The 18,179-nt window shown below is 40.4% G+C and overlaps 1 protein-coding gene across 1 annotated transcript in view; it reads right to left on the bottom strand.

The window, feature by feature from the left end:
* The window catches only part of syne2b (spectrin repeat containing, nuclear envelope 2b), a 235,832-nt gene that overhangs the window by 191,792 nt on the left and 25,861 nt on the right, over nt 1-18,179 (bottom strand). The window contains 12 exon segments of the mRNA XM_049596570.1: nt 1,417-1,585; nt 3,447-3,559; nt 3,937-4,101; nt 4,794-4,931; nt 5,097-5,210; nt 7,545-7,634; nt 8,565-8,665; nt 10,545-10,744; nt 12,178-12,380; nt 12,935-13,027; nt 13,237-13,314; nt 13,405-13,500. Of these exon segments, the coding sequence (XP_049452527.1) occupies nt 1,417-1,585; nt 3,447-3,559; nt 3,937-4,101; nt 4,794-4,931; nt 5,097-5,210; nt 7,545-7,634; nt 8,565-8,665; nt 10,545-10,744; nt 12,178-12,380; nt 12,935-13,027; nt 13,237-13,314; nt 13,405-13,500 (1,560 nt within the window).

Genomic DNA, 18,179 nt, shown 5'->3' on the forward strand with positions numbered 1-18,179 from the left:
AGAGTGGCACCAGAGGGAAGGCCATGCTGTTACTAACATCAAAAGAGGTTTTCCTCTTTACAGTGGCTGGATTCTAACATCTCTGTCTCAGCTGTATATTGTCAGATGTTAAGCATGCTAATTGCATCATTTACTGATGCTAACATTAGCTGTATTGTGTTTAGTATTACCTTAGCTTCAGGAAAACAGTTATCAAAAATAAAAGGCCCAGTCCACATATGCACAGGGATATTTATAATGTAGCCTTTTCTGTGCGTTTTTTGCCTTTTGTCAATGCACAAACTGCTTTTTACATCACCTAAAACAGGCCTTTTGTAAAACTCCATCCAGGGTGAAGTTTTTCAGAAACGCCATTTGCAGTGGTGGCGTGCAGTCAGGGAAAACTGAGTTTTTGGTTTGAGACTTCAGTGTATGCTATTATCTCCTTTGTGAAACATCACAAATGAGGCAACAATTTGTGCAACATGACCAAAATAATGCTTTGCCGACAGGACTTTTTACATATTTACACATATACTTAGTTACTCTTGCAGTATATTGAGGTACAGAGGCGTCCAAATCAAGCAGCTGAAAAATGAAGCCAGCATGGAGTGCCAAAACCTGCAGTTCCTCTAATGGCCACTTGAGGTTGGCTCCAGAAGAAAGTCAACCTCTACATACCACCAACTGTCAATATGTCCACTTCTACAGCAGGAATTAACATGTTTACAAAATGGTACAAAAAATGGTTTTGCTCTCTATGGCTAATATCCCCGTTCATAACAACTGTGCAGGAGCTAATTTTTATATAACTAACCTGTTTACATTTTATTAAGGCTTAAAGTTACTTTGAGTGACAGACTGTCTGCTGATAGTGTCCTCCACAGCGCCACCCTCCCGCCCAAACATGGTCACTTCTGGCTCCAAAAAAACCAACATGACCATGGTCAAAACGTAAAACTCAAAGCTTCAGAGCAGGAGTACACAAACTAATGGATGACGTCACAGTAGCTACCTCCATTATTTTAACAGTCTATGTTCCCAGTGCAGTACAGAGGTCACTGCTCCAGGTAGCCTTCTGGTAACACTTTTTTTTTTTTTTTTCCAGGCTTCTGATTGGGCAACATCTTCTGTCCTGCGTGGCGTTAGGTCTAAGGTTATACTGCAGCCTGTTGCTGTGGCATGCTCTTGAAAGCACTTCAGTTTTATTCAGGTTTTCATTTGGTGCTGAGATTTTTTTAATAATGCATGTGTGGATTTTATTTTATTTTTTTGAGAATGATAGAGGGAAACACCCTGTTTTCAAAAATACCCATGTATGCATGGACGAGGCCTGATACGTATGCATAAAGCAACTTTGTCCCACTTCCTTCAAACCACTTGCAATGAATGAAATAAGTCTCCAAAGATAATGAATCTGGCCTAAAAACTACTCACATGCCATTCTTGCAGCAACAACCTGACAGCCTCTGGGGAGATGTAAGGTCTCTTCCAAAGCCGCAGCTTGGTCTTGATCTGCCCCAACAGATCTAAAACTGTGTGACGGTGCTCTCTGTAATCCAGCTTGATCCCGTGGTATTTGGCAGTCACTCTCACACTGGTGAATCTGGTGGACACGTCAACAAATAAGGTTCGAATGTTACCAAAATAATAAACAAATGACTTGGACAACCTGACACCTAATGATATGTATAATGTTTCAATGAAATTTCCATGATATAGAGCCAACATTCCTGAAATACACCAGAAAAAGCCACAATCTTTAAGTTCGTTTTGCTTCTCTGGTATCAGATGTGTCTCGCTAAAACAACATTTGACACCACACTTTATTGTCACATAACAGAATGATACCATTTGTGGTGTGTTGTAACTCTTTCAGGAGATTTTTCCCTGTGCTTAAACATCGGCCTTGATTATATCCAGGTCATGACATTAGATGTACTACTAGGACATTTTACTTATAGAGTAATTTCATTCTTTTCAACCTGGACCCTATTTTCTGTTTTTGTGTCTACGTGACTAAGAGAAACAATCTTTTTTGATACTGGTTCAGCAGCTGGGGAGTGGCACAACAGGCTGCAATGTAAACACTTGGGGCATATTACTGTCAAAAGTGCTTGTTTTTACCACTGTCAGGCTCAGATCATTATTCTAAGTGTCTGGCAATTTATGGAAAAGATCCATGCAGAGATAAAGCGTTGAAGAGTAAGATCCTTTTTGTTTGACCAGAAACAGCCACAAAATTGCCATCACCAAATCCACCAGACTCCATTTAAAGACGTCATGGGGTCATGATTGTAATATTGTTGTCTAGTCGAACAGATTTAGGTTCAAAACACACATTATTTTTCTTTTACTACCCATTTCTGCAGCACCCCTGCTCTCCTTCTGAAACACACTGTGCGAGCTTATGTCCCACCTCCTCAGATGCCCAGTCTGCTCTGATTGGTCAGCTTGCTCAGGTTGTTGTTTCGTAATTGTTGCAATGCTTGTAAGAGCATGTAACGGAAATGTCACACTGCTTATCTTAACCAGATTTCACCTCCCGAGGCTGCATGAGCTGCTAAAAACACTGCTGTGACTAAGGTAACATCTGCATCGGGTCTCGTAGGAGTAACCGCTGTGAAAACTGATGCTAGTTCATGAAGCAAGCCTCAGGAAAATGAATGGAACACAATGAAACGTTGTTATATAGTTGTGGAATAGCGTTAAAAATAGTTCCAACTACTCCTTCTTCATCTCTTCTTCCTCTGGCAGTCCAAACAACGGTAATTTGCAGCCACACTAAAAAAGCAGCATCTCCTCAACATGGACAGTTCAGACTCTCTGCAGCCTCTGCTCCAGCTCCCTCTAAGTAGGTTTGTTCGGGGGCGCGGCTAAGCAGCCTGCAGGTGGGCACTCCGTGCATAGATAATGTGTTACATAATGATGCAACCACGTTACAGAAATACAGGCAGGAATGCAAATGAGGTGCTTCAGGCAGCTGTGGAGCTGGGTCTGTGGGGAGAGAGAGCTCCCTTTAGCCTGGACAATGGGCTTTTTTACTCAGCAGACCAGACCACTTTGAGGCTGTTTCTGGTTAAACAAAAATGATCTTAGTCTTTAAAACAAAGGTCTTTCTCTGCAGGGATCCTTTCCATAATGTTGTCAGACACTTAGAATAATGGTCCGAGCGTGTCAGTGGTAAAAACAACCAGTGTTAGTGGAAGCAAATTGATGGGGCAAACATGTCCCAAGTGGATAGACTACAGCTTGTATCACTGCAGCTGGCTCCTGCCCTCCTACTCAATACTGGACAAGTTTTAAAAATCTTGTTCTCATTGGTCACACAGACACAAAAACAAGAGAAAATAGAGTCCAGGTTGAAAAATACCAAACTTAAACAGATCAATCAATTCTAGTACCATCTGGGCAGTATACATGATTTCATACATGCGCACACAGACCACCTGGTAAAGTGCTCTCACCTCCTCTTTAGTTCATCCATCTTGTCAGTAGGAACCATCACGTTTCCATACTCGTCCAAGTTTTGGAAGGACTGGAAGGTCTTCACATGCTGCGGCATGTCCTCCAGGCAGACCTACAGCAACATTGAGCAGTGAGCACATTCACATGCATGTTTCTGTTTAAATATAAAATAGATTCATCATTTCTGCTCGTCAAGGTCCATGTTTTAATGCCTCAGAAAGGAGGTAAGGGTTTCCACATTATCCCAACAAACAAATGTGTTCCAGGAACTGGCTTATATGCCAGTTTGTTTGATATTTGTATAATATTTTCCTGAACAGTGAACTAACAACTGAACACTCAGAATAAAGGGGCTATTCTGCAGAAGTTATTTATATATTAAATGTGGAAAACCCTGCCTGAGGTACCTGGGCTTACTAAGTCAGCATTGTTGTCTATTTCACTTCCTAAAGTCGTACAGTTGAAGAGTTGGACGCAGTAAATATTTACTTTGAGGAGCTCTTGTTTCTCCCTGGCATCGTCAGCAGCTCGGCCGTGGTCCTGTGGGTCACCCTCCTCCTCGGCCAGGGCCTTCTCCGTTTTCAGCAGCCAGCGAGCCACCGTGTTCAAGGGTGCTGGAAGACTCTTATCTAACTCCACTTTGTATTCACGTAGCTAAATGATAAGACAGAGACAAAGAAGCCCATTTTATGACATGTAAATTCAGTGTCTTTCAAATTAAACTGCACACAGAAACGAGTTCAGTGTGGGAGAAGACTACAGAGTAGAGAGGTAAATGTATAGTGACTTCTGCGGAGCTGCATACACAGAGCAGTTGCCACAATAAGGATTAAGCTATCAATATTTTTGAGGTTGCTGGTCCATAATATGTTTTTATATTCAAAATTCAAGATTCAAAATGTATACTGTCACTGCAGTTATACAAGTACAATCATGTGAAATACTTTCGCTGCAAGGCTCCATTAAAGCAAAACATTAAAATATCAAGATAAGAACATATCAAATATATATATTATATATAATGTAACAAAAAATATTATGTTTTTTTCTTCTTTCAAATATTTACATGCAGACTTATAAAAAGACAAAATGTGTATATATTTGTCTTAAATGTATGTATTTTTCAAATATATATTTCACAATAAAAAAATAATGCTTAAAACTGCCAAAACTAACCAAAAAAAAAAAAAAAACACAATAAAAAAGGTTAAAATACACACACACACACACACACACACACACATATATATTTGTCTTGAATGTACTGTACACAAATATGATATCGGATATATTCAGTATAAGGTTTTTAAGGTTTGGACAGGATGACAGATTTGAGTGAAATTGACCTTTTCAGTAAGGTTGTCCCACGCGTCTCTGAGAGCCCGCTGCTCATCGCTCAGTTTCGGGGTCCGTCTCATCGCTGTCAGTAAAGGCATGATGGGACGCCGCTGCTCATTAAAGGACACCAGAAAGGTCTGAATCACCTGAGGGATGAAAAAAATGTAATGTTTAGTGCCACTTGGTGATAAACAATAATATTAATGACACAACATGATCGTACTACAGTTAATAAGACAATGATGCGTGATACTTTAAAATTCTACAATATTTCCTTAATGTATCTTGATAGGAAGTAGCTGGAAACATACATGGTATCTCTCTGAGTAGCTCTCTCCCTCTGTGGAGTCCCATCCCTCCAGCAACTCGTCATAGGCCTGAACCAGCCAGCATGTCACTTCCTGTGCCTTCTGATCAGGTGTCACCTGGCAACATGGAAATAAAACAGTTACTGACTGAGGACAAATGTACAATTACAAGCTAAATTCAGTTGTTCATTTCTTAACACAATGTCATTCATGATCAGTGATATTTAGTTTGACATACATAGCTTAATCTTTGATCTCCACCCTGAGGTCAAAAACCAGAAGAAAAAAAAAAGATAAACTTTGTCAAACTGAACAGCTCAAAATATCTGTGTGAAGTAACTGCAGTGTTTTGAGTTTTGACCAAACTAAACTAACCTAAACTAAACATCCCATACCAGTGCAAAGAACTGTAACCAGTTGAGGCCAGAGCAGGTGATAACCTGATGTCTACACCCACCAACTGTATCACTGTGACAGCCTAGCCATTAGTGTTCACTGCTCATGCTGTCACCAGCATGAGCATCTCATCCATGAGTAGATGCACACTTCCTTCTGTGCGGTGATACAGTTGACGGGTGTTGTTCGGTAGAGAGAAAATAGTTCCTACATGAAAATGCTCACAACAAGGTCTGTGGATTATCTTGTGTAACCAGGTCATGATTTCTGGAAAGAAACACTGCTGTTAAGTTCTTTAAACGTATTTTTTTTTAGCACTTTGAGCACCACAAGCTGAGTGCCATCTAGTTCCATTATATTAGAGAGAAGCAGACATCTCTACAGCTGATATATCCAACACTCTGCAACTCACAGCAAAACAATCTAGACTGATAAATAGCATCACAGATAAGAGGAAAAATATGCATTATTGATTTTGGGGTGAACTGTCCCTTTAAAAGACATTACTGACTGCAGTTAAAGCGCAGTTCTCCTCTGTCTAGTGCTCATATACAACTGTGTTACAATTTTGTAAACAAGGTTCTATTTATTAGGCAATAAACCAAACCATGGAATCAAAAAGCTTTCCCACAAGGCACCAGTCATGAGATGCTTTACACAAAACATAATGGCAGCTGGTGTGCCAAAATGTTTTGTGCATCAAGCAAGCCTGTGCAGAGTACCAAGCCCATACAGAGGTATGATCTGGCAACACAGTTGGGTCCTTATTTTACTCGTAAGAAAATGGAAACATGCAGAGCAGCCACCTCATATAAAGCTGTAAATGGGGTTGTGTGAGGACATAGTTGGATATAATTTAATGAAATGTATAAAGAATTCAATGTGTAGTAGCACCAAGGTTTATTTGTTAGAATTTTGTGCATTATATGCAGAGTAAGAGCTGCTATTTTCAAATGCATTTTCAGCTGTGTTTCAAAAATTTCAACACACTCCTGTTTTTGCAGATTGTTTTCCAGACTCTGTGCCCTCCACCCTAAAATGTATCTTGCACAATCGCTGCAGGATTAGTCCCAAATTTGAAAATGAACACCTCTTGGGGGGTAAAGAAACAACACACAAAGTAGATTACAATCTCAAATGTCTACAGCAGCCACATCTGAACATGCTGATATCTTGTCAAACACCAGAGCCGACAGGTGTCATGTCCACTGTGACTGATCTGTCATGAGCTCTGCGGCAGGCTTTACCAACAAGAATGTCAGTGGAGTGAAGGAGTAGCTGCACAACACAGTCACCCTATGAGTGTTTTACTCATCTCATGGGAGGCAGAAAAACACGCCCTCGCTGTGGTTTTGGATGTGTTCCTAGAGAACAGGGCAAACTAGTTTGATTCTGCATGATCAGTCCTGCTTATAACCCAACATATGATTTAAAGGTAATCTTGCCTCTTAGAGACCGACTTTTTCATTTGAGTAACTGCAGCCCCGTCCCAATAAACAACTTTCCTGGCGTGTCTTTATGAGACATAATCATCAGCAGTGGAATCTAAAGTTATTTGCGGGTGCTGTAAGGGTTTTGCGCGGCTGATTTACACCGTGTGACACAGCAGTAAAGAGGCTGACAATTGCCAAGCAGCAAGCCAGAGGGTTTCCAAACACTTTGCATGAACGGAGAAAAACAGCAGCTCTTTTAAAGGCATAAAACAGTGACAGGGGGGTGTGGCACTGACGCAGATACAGTAGATTCAGGCAGGTTTTTATGCACCACCCTAGGTTTGTTTTTGTTTATTCATCCAATTATACATTTTCTGACCTATATTTTACGATTAGCCCACAGTTACTTTGTGAAAACTGTATTATCTGACCATCTAAAAAGGTTGCAGAAAATTCCATCTGAAAAAAAAAACTAGTGATTTCATGGAGAGATGGAGAGATTAAGGCATATATTAATTATGATTTAAGGTATCACTGAATCTTTTGCAAGGTACTGTGATTGGTGAGAGGTGGACAAAAGATGAGAAATGAAACAGAGGTGGATCACGACTGTCGGGTGTACCTGTCGCAGAGGTGAGGCAGAAATAGCAGGAGTGTAGTGAACAGGCAGGTCGACAGGAGAAGGGCTTTTAGGGACTGTCAGGTATTGTGTCTAGGAGGGAAAAGGGAAGGGAGGAAAGAGAGAAGGCAAAAGGAGGAAAGAGTGAACAAAAGGATGCCCAACAAAAACTTAGAGAGGAAAGATACATGAATGCTCATGATAAATTTAATACAACTTGGATACAACATCCAAAAACATTCAAGTCCACACTGATTTATTGGAAGCTGATATAATTTTATCATGCCTTTATCTGTATCTGTATATATTCTGGCCAATAAGCATAGAAGAAATGGCAGAGAAAGTGCACGCGAGGTAACAAGCATGACACTGACTATATTACAAAGCAGATTCCTGTTGTTTACAAACTGTTTGCAGCGCACGAGTTGACAGAAGCTGAGCAGAAGGTGGTGTGGAGTGTGTCAACAACAATACACTTATTGTTGTACTGTGAAATACCCTACCTCTGGTTCCTATCTTCAGAACAAGTCTTCAGTGACCAGATTTAAAAGATTCCTATGCAGCATGTGTATTACTTTGTCCACACACTATTTATATCCATGGTTATGCTCAAATATTGATTTTGGCAGCAACACAAAATCATCAATCAGACTTTTGCAAACATGAAGATTGAAGCAGATTAAAGAAAAAAAACCCATAAAGGTGATCTGGTGAGGTCAGAAAAATCTAAATATCTAGTTTAAATGTGCAAAATCTGGTTGAAATACAAAAGTTTTTTTTTATAGATATCTAGGTTGAATGTTACCGTTGCAGGATCAGATTAGACAGCGCTCAGCTGCACCCTAATTGTTGGCATTGGACTGCTGCAGTTTAAGAGCTGAAAACATCCTAAATTCCACCTGAGTTGGCTGTCTGAACTGCAAGTTACACTCACTTTAAAACTTTTCTGCAAACACTGCTGCAGAGTGAAACAGTGTCCTGTGCTGCTTGGTATTTATCAAGAAAACATGCAGTGATACAGACCTGCATTTCTTCCTCTGTCACCGGCAGGTCTTTGGAGTACTGCAGGAACTGAGCCACGTAGGTCATGATGGACTTCTCATCAGGATCCCGAACGTCCACATCTGCATCCACATCACATTCCTCCATGGTCACTCTCACACTATTGTCAGAAGTTTAGACTAACACATGAGCAAGCTCCTGCAGCAGGTGGAGTTTAATGCTGGAACCTGAACAATGAAGGTGTAGCTCCTCCGTTTTTAAATCATCCGTCTGATAAAAGTTCTGTCCATGAACTAACAGGCAGAGAGAAACAACTGAGGGTTTTATACCAGAGTGAAGCAAACACACGGCAGGCGAGTCAGCAGACTGTCAGATCGCCATCCCACTCGCCCTCAGGCTCGCTGGGCATGGCTCCGTCGCAGCGCTCAGCTACACTTACATTCACAAAGATTCACATGGCACCACCTCAATTACTGCTACCCAAATATGTCAGTGACAAATCAGATGAATCATAATTGGAATAGAGTGTTTGTTACAGACACAAAGGCGTGGAGGGATGAGTTACAGAGTCAACTAAAGACTGAAACAAAGCTTTCCAGCAGAATTTCGTGCAACTATGGCAAAATGATTGTGGAGGACTGACTAGTAACTCATAAATCAATCAAGTGAGACACATGGCCAATCTGTGTCAGTCCAGGTTGTGAAACTCAGAGGGCTGTCAAAATGTTTTTGCATCGTCATCAACTTGAGAAACTGCCAAGGAATTGAAAAACAAAATGCAAAGAAAGCGTCTTGATATTTCATGCACTTGGAGTGTAAGACAAGGACTAAGAGTCTTTATGGACAGTTCTTCAAACAAAAATCTTTAGATTTCAGTCTCAGCTTATCATATTTGAAAACACTGGCTTCTAGTTTCACAGCGATGGGCCGACAGGATGACCAGTGGCCAGCAAACGCACGTAGTGATGGGCTAAATAAATGTTTTAAACTTTTTGAACAACTCCATTTAATGTTCGTGAAGCTCAGTTCAGACCAAAGATGCGCAACGAGACAAAACCATTTTAGAACGTTGCAGAGAAAAGTTGAAACAGTGTGAGCTGACTGTCTGAACTCGGCTCAAGCTGGCTGATGGCGTCACCTGCAACTCAAATGGTTAAATCGCCGGTGGCTGGTTTGAGAACATCAAGCTCGTCACCTGTGTCAACAGCCAGTAGACTTGTAGTGAAGTCTGCTGGTCAAGTCAAAATGACAGAAGACGGTGTGTCCACTTGCTGCAGCAGGTGCTCCGTCCCTGCCGAGCCCTCTGTTTCTGTCATCACAGTGTGCCGGTGTCGGATAGTGGGTCGCTGCTGCTGCTTGTTTTGTTTCTTTTTTTCACGGTTTCATCACTACTACAAATGCAGCTGTAGCCAGTATCTCACTATCACTATCCTCGTTCATATTTTAAGAAGCTACAAATTATATTTAGCCACAAAATAAGCCTGAGAAGGTGCAAATCAGAACAGAAGTACAGAGAGTTGTTGCATAGAGATGATGCAACGTCTCATCTGGTTGCATTGGTGTGAACAAGCAGGTTTTTAGAACGTTGCAGAACGACGCTTTGCAAGTAGTTGCCTGTTTCAACTCGTCTCATCGCGAATCTTTGGTCTGAACTGGGCTTCATGTATCGGGTCAGGCTGTTGAATGTCTGAATGCTCATAAATCCCCACTTTTCCGAGTTGCTGTTGAGAGTAAATGAGAAGCGACTGAATCAAACTCTAGTCCAAACAGCCCGGCTGCTACACTCACTGAACGACACCGAATGAACGGTTATCTCAAGATGAGACATCTGCTAACGTAGTGCCGCAACAGCACCAAATTAACAAGTGAGGAACAATTAAATTAGGCTCAAGTTGAGACCTCCACCAGCCAAGGCTACATACAAATGTTTTCTATTGTCACGAGCATATAATATTTTAAAATATTGCTATGATACTTCCTGAAAACAGCAGAGTGACTCACCATCAGGATCCAGCAGTCTGGGGATCCTCAGCTCTCTCTCTGCGATGCTGAAGGCCTCCTCCAGGTTCTGTTTGTTGCTTCTGGTTCTGGCTTTGGACAGATCCACCAGGTCCGGCCGCAGAGCGTACTGGATCGCCAGGAAGGCCACTCCACTCCTCCAGCTAGTTTTGAAGTCTTTCACATTTATTGAACAGCCAGCTCTGAGGGACACAAATCATTTTATTACTATTATAATAAAGATCATTGATGCTGCATGTGCTGTCTGTGTGTCTGTTTGGATACTTGATTTGACTGCACTTAATTATCAAAATACTATCTGAAATTTGTCTTGTGTCCCAGGACACACACTGTTTCACATAAATACACATACAAAAATACAAAACACAACATTTACCCAACCAAACAAAACAATACTACAAATGCTACACATCACATCAGACATTACGAAAAGTAGATGCAGTGCCAACAATTTAATTGCTCCCTTTTATAATCAGTGTTCAACTCAGGTACACCGAGGCCAACAAACTCTGATTTAGTAGTTTGACAGACTGACGAACAAAAGAGTTCCTCAACCTGTTTAATCAAGCTTGTAGGACTTTGAAGACGCTGCCAGACGGCAAAAGCTGATATTCATAAAACAAAATGTGAGAGGGATATGATGTAATATTACCAGCCAGAGACAACAATGAATATCATTGCTGCTAAAAAGATTCAGAATTGTTAAAGATAAAGAACAAACAAGCAGAACCCATTAACTACTAAGATTAAAATTATGAATGTAACCAAGGATTAAAAAGACAATTAACAGGACAATAAATAGACTGAATCCAACAATATAAAAGACAAAGAAAACCACCCACAGTATTCAAAGTAAGTATAAGGCATATTTTAAAACTAAGTGCAGGACTTTAAGGAAAAAACAATAATGTTTGGACCAATAAAATAAAGGTAAAATAATAAAATCTTAATTAAAAATGAGTTTTCAAAACTTGTACTTCTGCTACTACTGCCTTGCCTTGGTCTGGGGCCCCATGTTGTGTTGCTTTATCTTGTTTGTGGAAGACTTTTAAAATGGGTACATGAATATTTCTTTGAAGTGTTTAATATAAAAAATAAATCCTGGTAAATACTTTTCAGGTATGTATGTATGTAGATTTCCATGTAGTACTGATAGAGCTCCATGTACAATCAAAAGTCTATTTGCAAAACTATGTTATGGGCTTATTAACTGCAGAACACAATACGAAATGGCAGCAAGAAGCACATGAACTTGATAATATTTCACGTTTATAAATATAGACAGGAATGAAATATGTAACACAAAATGCTCTTAAAGCCCATGTATTGAGGAAAGTGTTTTAACAGGTTTTGGCAGGCAGCATCTTAACACCTACAGCTCAGACAGCAAAGCGCTGATCAGGTTTTGATCTTTAGCCTGGACCTGGAAATTACCAGGAAGTCCCTGTGTGAGAATCAGTCTCTCCTTACATCCTTAACTTGGCCCACAACAGAGCACTTACAGGTTTTTCAAGGCTTTGACAAGTCGATATCATTGTAACCCTAAATAAACCCTTCACAACACATTTAAATGTATCCTTGTTCATTGATACCATTCAGCTGATCGGGTGCTTACTTGTGGCACTGTTCGCGGACCCACAGCAGCAGGGCCTTCTTGGCAGAAACCCTGAATCGGTTGTGTAGTGGCGAGCCTCTGGGAGGGACGGGACTGCTGCCGGCTGAGCGGCTCGACAAGGTGGAGCGGGAGTCCAGACTGGCCAAAGACTCCATGGAGGACTGACGGGAATCGAAAGAAAGGCCACTGGCCAATTCCTCGATCTAAGAAAACCAACAACACCCAATTTACATTTGGACACTCAGTATCTCAGTGAAAAAAGTGTAAAGATACAGAAAAAAGCTTCACAGCTGGACAAGCAAGACTAGAGACGGGAAGGGAGACCAGTTCTGATGTAGAGGATAACAAACTTAACATCACACAAATAACACCAGAATCTCATGGGACATCTTTTGCTTACAAAATTTTTAAAGTTATTAAGCTTAAATAAATGTGTTCAATTTTAGCATTGTAATTGTTTTCCTCGCTCCACTAATTTATACCGCTCGTTGGTTGATAACAGCTGTAAAACTGCCACCAGGAAATCAACTCAAATCTAATTACTGTATCCAAAAAAAAAAGAAAATGATCAAAGTGCAGAAAAATAAGAGAAAACTGTTCAACATTCTCAAAAAACTGGCGTCTTATAACATGATGTTTTATCTTGGTGAGGTAAGAAGGAAAACAGAAAGATCAACAGGAAATTATGACCCCTAACAGACAAGAAGAAGAAATAAAGAAAAGGAAAACCTATGAAATGTAAGCATATTAAACTCACATGGTACTGTAGGATGATTGTCCATATGAGGCCAAGGATGATGGACGGTTTACCATCAATAATATCAGGAATGTTTATGTTGACTAGTTTGATCTGGGGAGAAAACAGGACAGTTTTCAAGTTGCACACATTTCCAGTTGGTGAGTGGGGCAGCAGTTATCACAGTTTAACCTATAAATACAACGTCAATGTTATTATCTGTTCCCAAACTGCATCATCTCCTTGATTTTGTTTGTGTCAGTAGTAAAGTTCTCCCTATATGTGTGGTGACTGCATGTGAGCTCCTTTAGTGTGTCATTTACCGATTTCTTCTTTAGAAAGGAAAGGGCTTTCTCAATGTTGCTCCTGTGCTGAAACATTCCCCTGCCTCTTTCCCGACTCTGCAAAACACAACCTCAGAGTCAGTCAGTGGGCTCATTAAAACTATCGGCTGTTGACTGGAAAGCATGTTGAACTGAGAGGGGACTCACAAGGCGCTGGCCGCTCATCACCTCCAGCAGGTCCAACAGTTTGGAGCCATCACAGAAGTCATGGAACAGATCCACGACCATACACGGTGGCCTCCGCTGTCACAGCAAACACACATTTCATGTTATTTATGTTTACAGTTGCAGCTATAAAATACTGATACCTACACAGAGGCTGCAAAACCTGTTATACTGATACAGATTCAATATGCAGACATGTAATTCACAGCTGGAATGATGGCCTTTTAACAAAGCTAGGATGTCTATGCAGTAGACAGACACAAATACTTTCGACAGTGGTGCTACAGAACCAGAGAAAACAAAGAAAAGGACACTTTTACTCGAGGGAGAAAACCTACAACCTTGGTGCTAACAAAATAGCATTGGCATTTTCACTTGTATTGTTTAGTAAATTGGTTGTTCATTAATTAACGTTTTCAAGGCAAGGCAGCTTTATTTGTAATAGCACATTTCTTACACAAGGGCAGTTCAAAGTGCTTTACAGAGCAATAAAATATGAAACATAATAAAGGATACAGAAAAGAGAAAAAAGATATAAGTAAAATTATTTACTAAATAATGTAAGCTTCTTGTAATGTTACTTATTTACACTAAGGAAGAGGGCAAAATTTGAAGGCTTTGTTATTTACAGGTTATTATACAATGGAGATCAAACTGGGCTGTATGTGACCTATGAACTAAAATAAGTTTGACACCCCTGCTTTATACTGTTTGTGTCTGTAGTGGCGGCATGAGTGGTGGGCAATACGAAAATGCAGAAGCACTGCCCACAGTTCAAGCAACAGCCCGAGAGCTAGGTGTTGTAAATTACGTAATCCAGCGGAGTTCGGATGTGGGGCGGAGGAGAGATATCTAGGCGCTGGTAAGATGGAGGGAAGTGTACCACCGTTCATTTGCACATACTGCCCATGTTGTTTTGATACAAAGCTAGTTGAAAATCAGCAAAGTACCCTTTTAAATTAGCCATGCTTACACAAGAATTCTGGTAACCATTTTTCTCAGAAAGACAGAGACTTTCTTATCACTGGTGTTAAATTATGTCCTAAAACTGATGACGTGTACAACATTTTTCTGCAACACAATCAATCTTTTTGGAAAACTGGGAGATGACAAATCCAAATCGCAGCTTTTGATTTTTTTATGTTAATGTGGCTTAAGTTGAGGGATAACTTGCTCCTTGTGACATCCAATTAAAATCAGTTGAACTTTAAACGTCGTGATGGCCAAGCTCAAGACAAGGCTGTTTGTTAGTTTCTGAGAAACTGAGATTTTTGACATGGAAAATCTTCTCCAGATAAAGATGACTATTGTGCTTTTCCAGTTTGCATTTGAAAGGCCACAAATCATCGTTCTGATCTCTGTCATGCAACAATAAATAACTGTCGAGCAATACACACACACTATTTATTAAAGGCGACTGCTGCAGCACCATAATGAAATCACTCTGCACCAATTCTGAACCAATCAGGACGGAATTGAAAAACAGACCTCATAGTCTGTCACAACAAACACTATGTGGCTGTGCCTGCAGTCGGCTAAGGACAATATTATACTGTATGTATGTATTTCCTGTGGCACTACTGGCACCCTAGTAACAAATTTATTTAGTTTTTATGATGAGTCAAGTTTTATAATGACAGATTTATTGTGATTATTATTTGGTAAATAGCTTTAAACCCCGTTTCCAGAATTAGTGTCGACATCACAGACAGGCCGGAGAACAGGTAAACAGCAGACAACAATATGAGACAGCAGCACAGAGGAAAGACAACTCTAGGTGGTTACCTCTTTTTATCTCTTACTCACTCAGTCTGTCTCTCGAACTCAGCGAGACTAATTTGGCACAATGTTTGAGCGCTGCTTGGGTGAAGTCAGACAGTGTTATGTGACGGCTCATCATTGCATCTTGCTAGTTAAAGGGCTAAAATTAGCTCATCCATCCAGGTGTTGTGTTCTTATCAATGCTAACTGGAGCCAGAGGTGATAACCTGTGACTACCTTAGAGTCATTTGACCCGGGTGTGAATGTCGAATAAAACCATTTCCGCTGCATTAAAAAGTCTGATGTTAGCGGGAGTTAGCATTTTTTTGTGCAGTGGGAAAGGAGCTTTACTAACCTGATTTTTGGCCTAACTATATTCCATTTATCACATTTTTGCATGGTTATATTTTGCTAGATGCAGCCCACTGACAGAGGGAACAATGAATTATTACAGCGTTAAAGTTACCTACTATTAACTGATCAGAGACATATTTGTGTCGGCATATAGACCAGGTTGCAGTTCAGAAATGCCCGAGATATGTCTGAGGTCTTTGGGGTACACTGTTGCCATGACTCCGCTGTCCATCAGAGGGCACTGAGGTGTTCATATTTCAAATCTAAAATCTGAAATATCCTGTGCAGTCAGGCAGGAACCTCCAGGGCTAAATAATAAAGCTGACGTGAAATTGTCAAAAATCGCAGTTGCTCTAATGGCCACTTGAGGCTGACTCCACAAGCGAGTCCATCCCTTCGACACCCATGTTTAAATTTTAGTCAATTTCTCCGTTCATGACAAATTAGACGTTTACATGTTATTAAGGCTCTAAATTATGCATCACATGCATGCAAAGGGCGTGGTTGCTTTGAGTGACAGGTGGGTGTTGCAAGTCGCTATCACGGCACAGATGTTGATTTAGTAACCCTAGCTGTAAATTAACTGTAACATTCTGGTCGCCTGCAGAAGTCTTGTTTAGCATTTGGTTGCACTAAAAGACCCTCTACAGTCACGTCTGGCCACACAAAACCAAGATATTGACAGCCAGAATCAGCCGGAGTCTACAAACCAATGGGTTACGTCATGGCGGCTACGTCCATTATTTTATACAGTTTGTGTGGGCTGTACGTATCTTGATCCTTTTCTTTTATTACCAAATTTAATAACATCCCAACATCCTTGTTTAACAAGACAAGACAAGACAAAGCTTTAATTTTTTTCAGAGGGAAATTGTTAGTGCAGTAGTTGCAGTAAAAAGTAGTCTTTAAACTCTTGTACTCTAGAAAGACTGCAAATTGAAGATTTCATTTTATATTTATGATAATACAATGTCCATAGTAACATTTGAGGGCAATACTTGATGGGCATTGTGGGTATCAGCCTTAAAAAATGCAGTATACCGCCGGTTATCTCATTTTCAGTTTCTGTCTTCTTGTGTTGAGATATTCAGCAGTTAAGTATCAGCTATTTTTTCTTCCATTAAAAATAATCTATAACAGCAACATGCATCGTAATTCTCCTTCCTAATTAATAGGGCCTTTTAACTGCAAATCATCTTTAACCTTGTAGTCCATGGCCTTAATTAACGTCTGAGAGTAACACATGGGAGGAGGAGGAAACACTGAATATGAAAACAAACCTAAAAGATAATTCCTTGAACACATATTACAAGTCCCAGATTAGCCTCTAAATAATATAACATGACTGTATCATTTAGTCAGTAGAGAGGAATTAACACCTTTCTCCTGAAGAATTGATCATCAGGTTGTCTGCACCACAGAATAACCTTTGCTTACTAACACTGCCTGTTGAATGTCAGTGATTTAGGACTTTCCAAAGTGGACACAGAGTATTACTGTCACATGTGACAAAAGGCACTGTTGTAATGTGAGCCCTAATGTGGACGACCACCATAGGATTAACAATTATCTCCACTATTCTGTTTATTGGCAGAGTCTCAAATGAATCCAACACTGAGCCCAGAGCTGGCTGGACGTCCGATCAAGGGTGTGTGTTTGGTGGGTGTTGGTGGTGGAGGGAAGGGGAGGGGAGGATGGTGGCCGTCTGTTGCTGTCTGTCTGTGTGCTGTGAACCTTGGTCCTCAAGGCTATATTTATGTACACACAGCTCCCCACCTCCACCCCTCTGTCCTCCACTGTCACACTCACAGCTGACCTCCAAAATGAGAGCTGACAATCTGTTGCTGACTCATGTTAAGAGGTAGTTTAGGAAAAAGACTTGTCGGATGTTTCAAAGCTCCAAATTCAGGCCATGTCCTGCAAAAACAAGCTGTTGACTGCAAATAGCCCTCCAATGGTCATAAAAAGTTGGGTGTGGTCGTGATTTTTATGCTGCATTGATAATTGGATTTATTTTGGTTTCCTCAGCTCTGAGAAATTTCAGAGGAATTTGGTATCGTCAGCTGACACAACAGTAAATGGTGTCCTTAGACTAGATGCTAAATGTTTTAGAGGTAGCAAATATAAAATCAAATGTGCTGTTGTGATGTGTTTCCCCCCAGTACGCACACTGGTGGGCAAATACATGAAGGGACTGCACAGTTTTTACAGCCACTTAAGACAAAAAGAAACTGCGTAATTCTCAAAGTACTCGCAAAAGGTTAAATGCACCCCTAATTGGGCTGTCAAGCAAGTATCGTCCTGGTGCTCCTGTGCTGTTTGCATACACCATAAAACTTCAATTAAAAGCCTGGTCCCAGTTTAATGCCAAATCCCTTTTAATAGCCTGGTATGGTTATACATTTTGACAAATAAACGCCTGTCTCAATTAGAGCCCTGGTCTGGTTGCTAAGTTCTTCGGATGTATAAAACCGGGGGTAAATCAAATGACTGATTATCTGAAGCCTAATTTTTAGTTATATTCATACTGGTTTACATATACAAATTGATTTTATTTCCTGATCTTTGCTGAGCAACAGTTCTGTGTGGAAGGAATTAAAGGCCTATCCCAAATATAACCCTGCTGATTTAAGCAAATAATA

This window comes from Epinephelus fuscoguttatus, linkage group LG14 (genome assembly GCF_011397635.1).
Source record: "Epinephelus fuscoguttatus linkage group LG14, E.fuscoguttatus.final_Chr_v1".
Lineage (NCBI taxonomy): Eukaryota > Metazoa > Chordata > Actinopteri > Perciformes > Serranidae > Epinephelus > Epinephelus fuscoguttatus.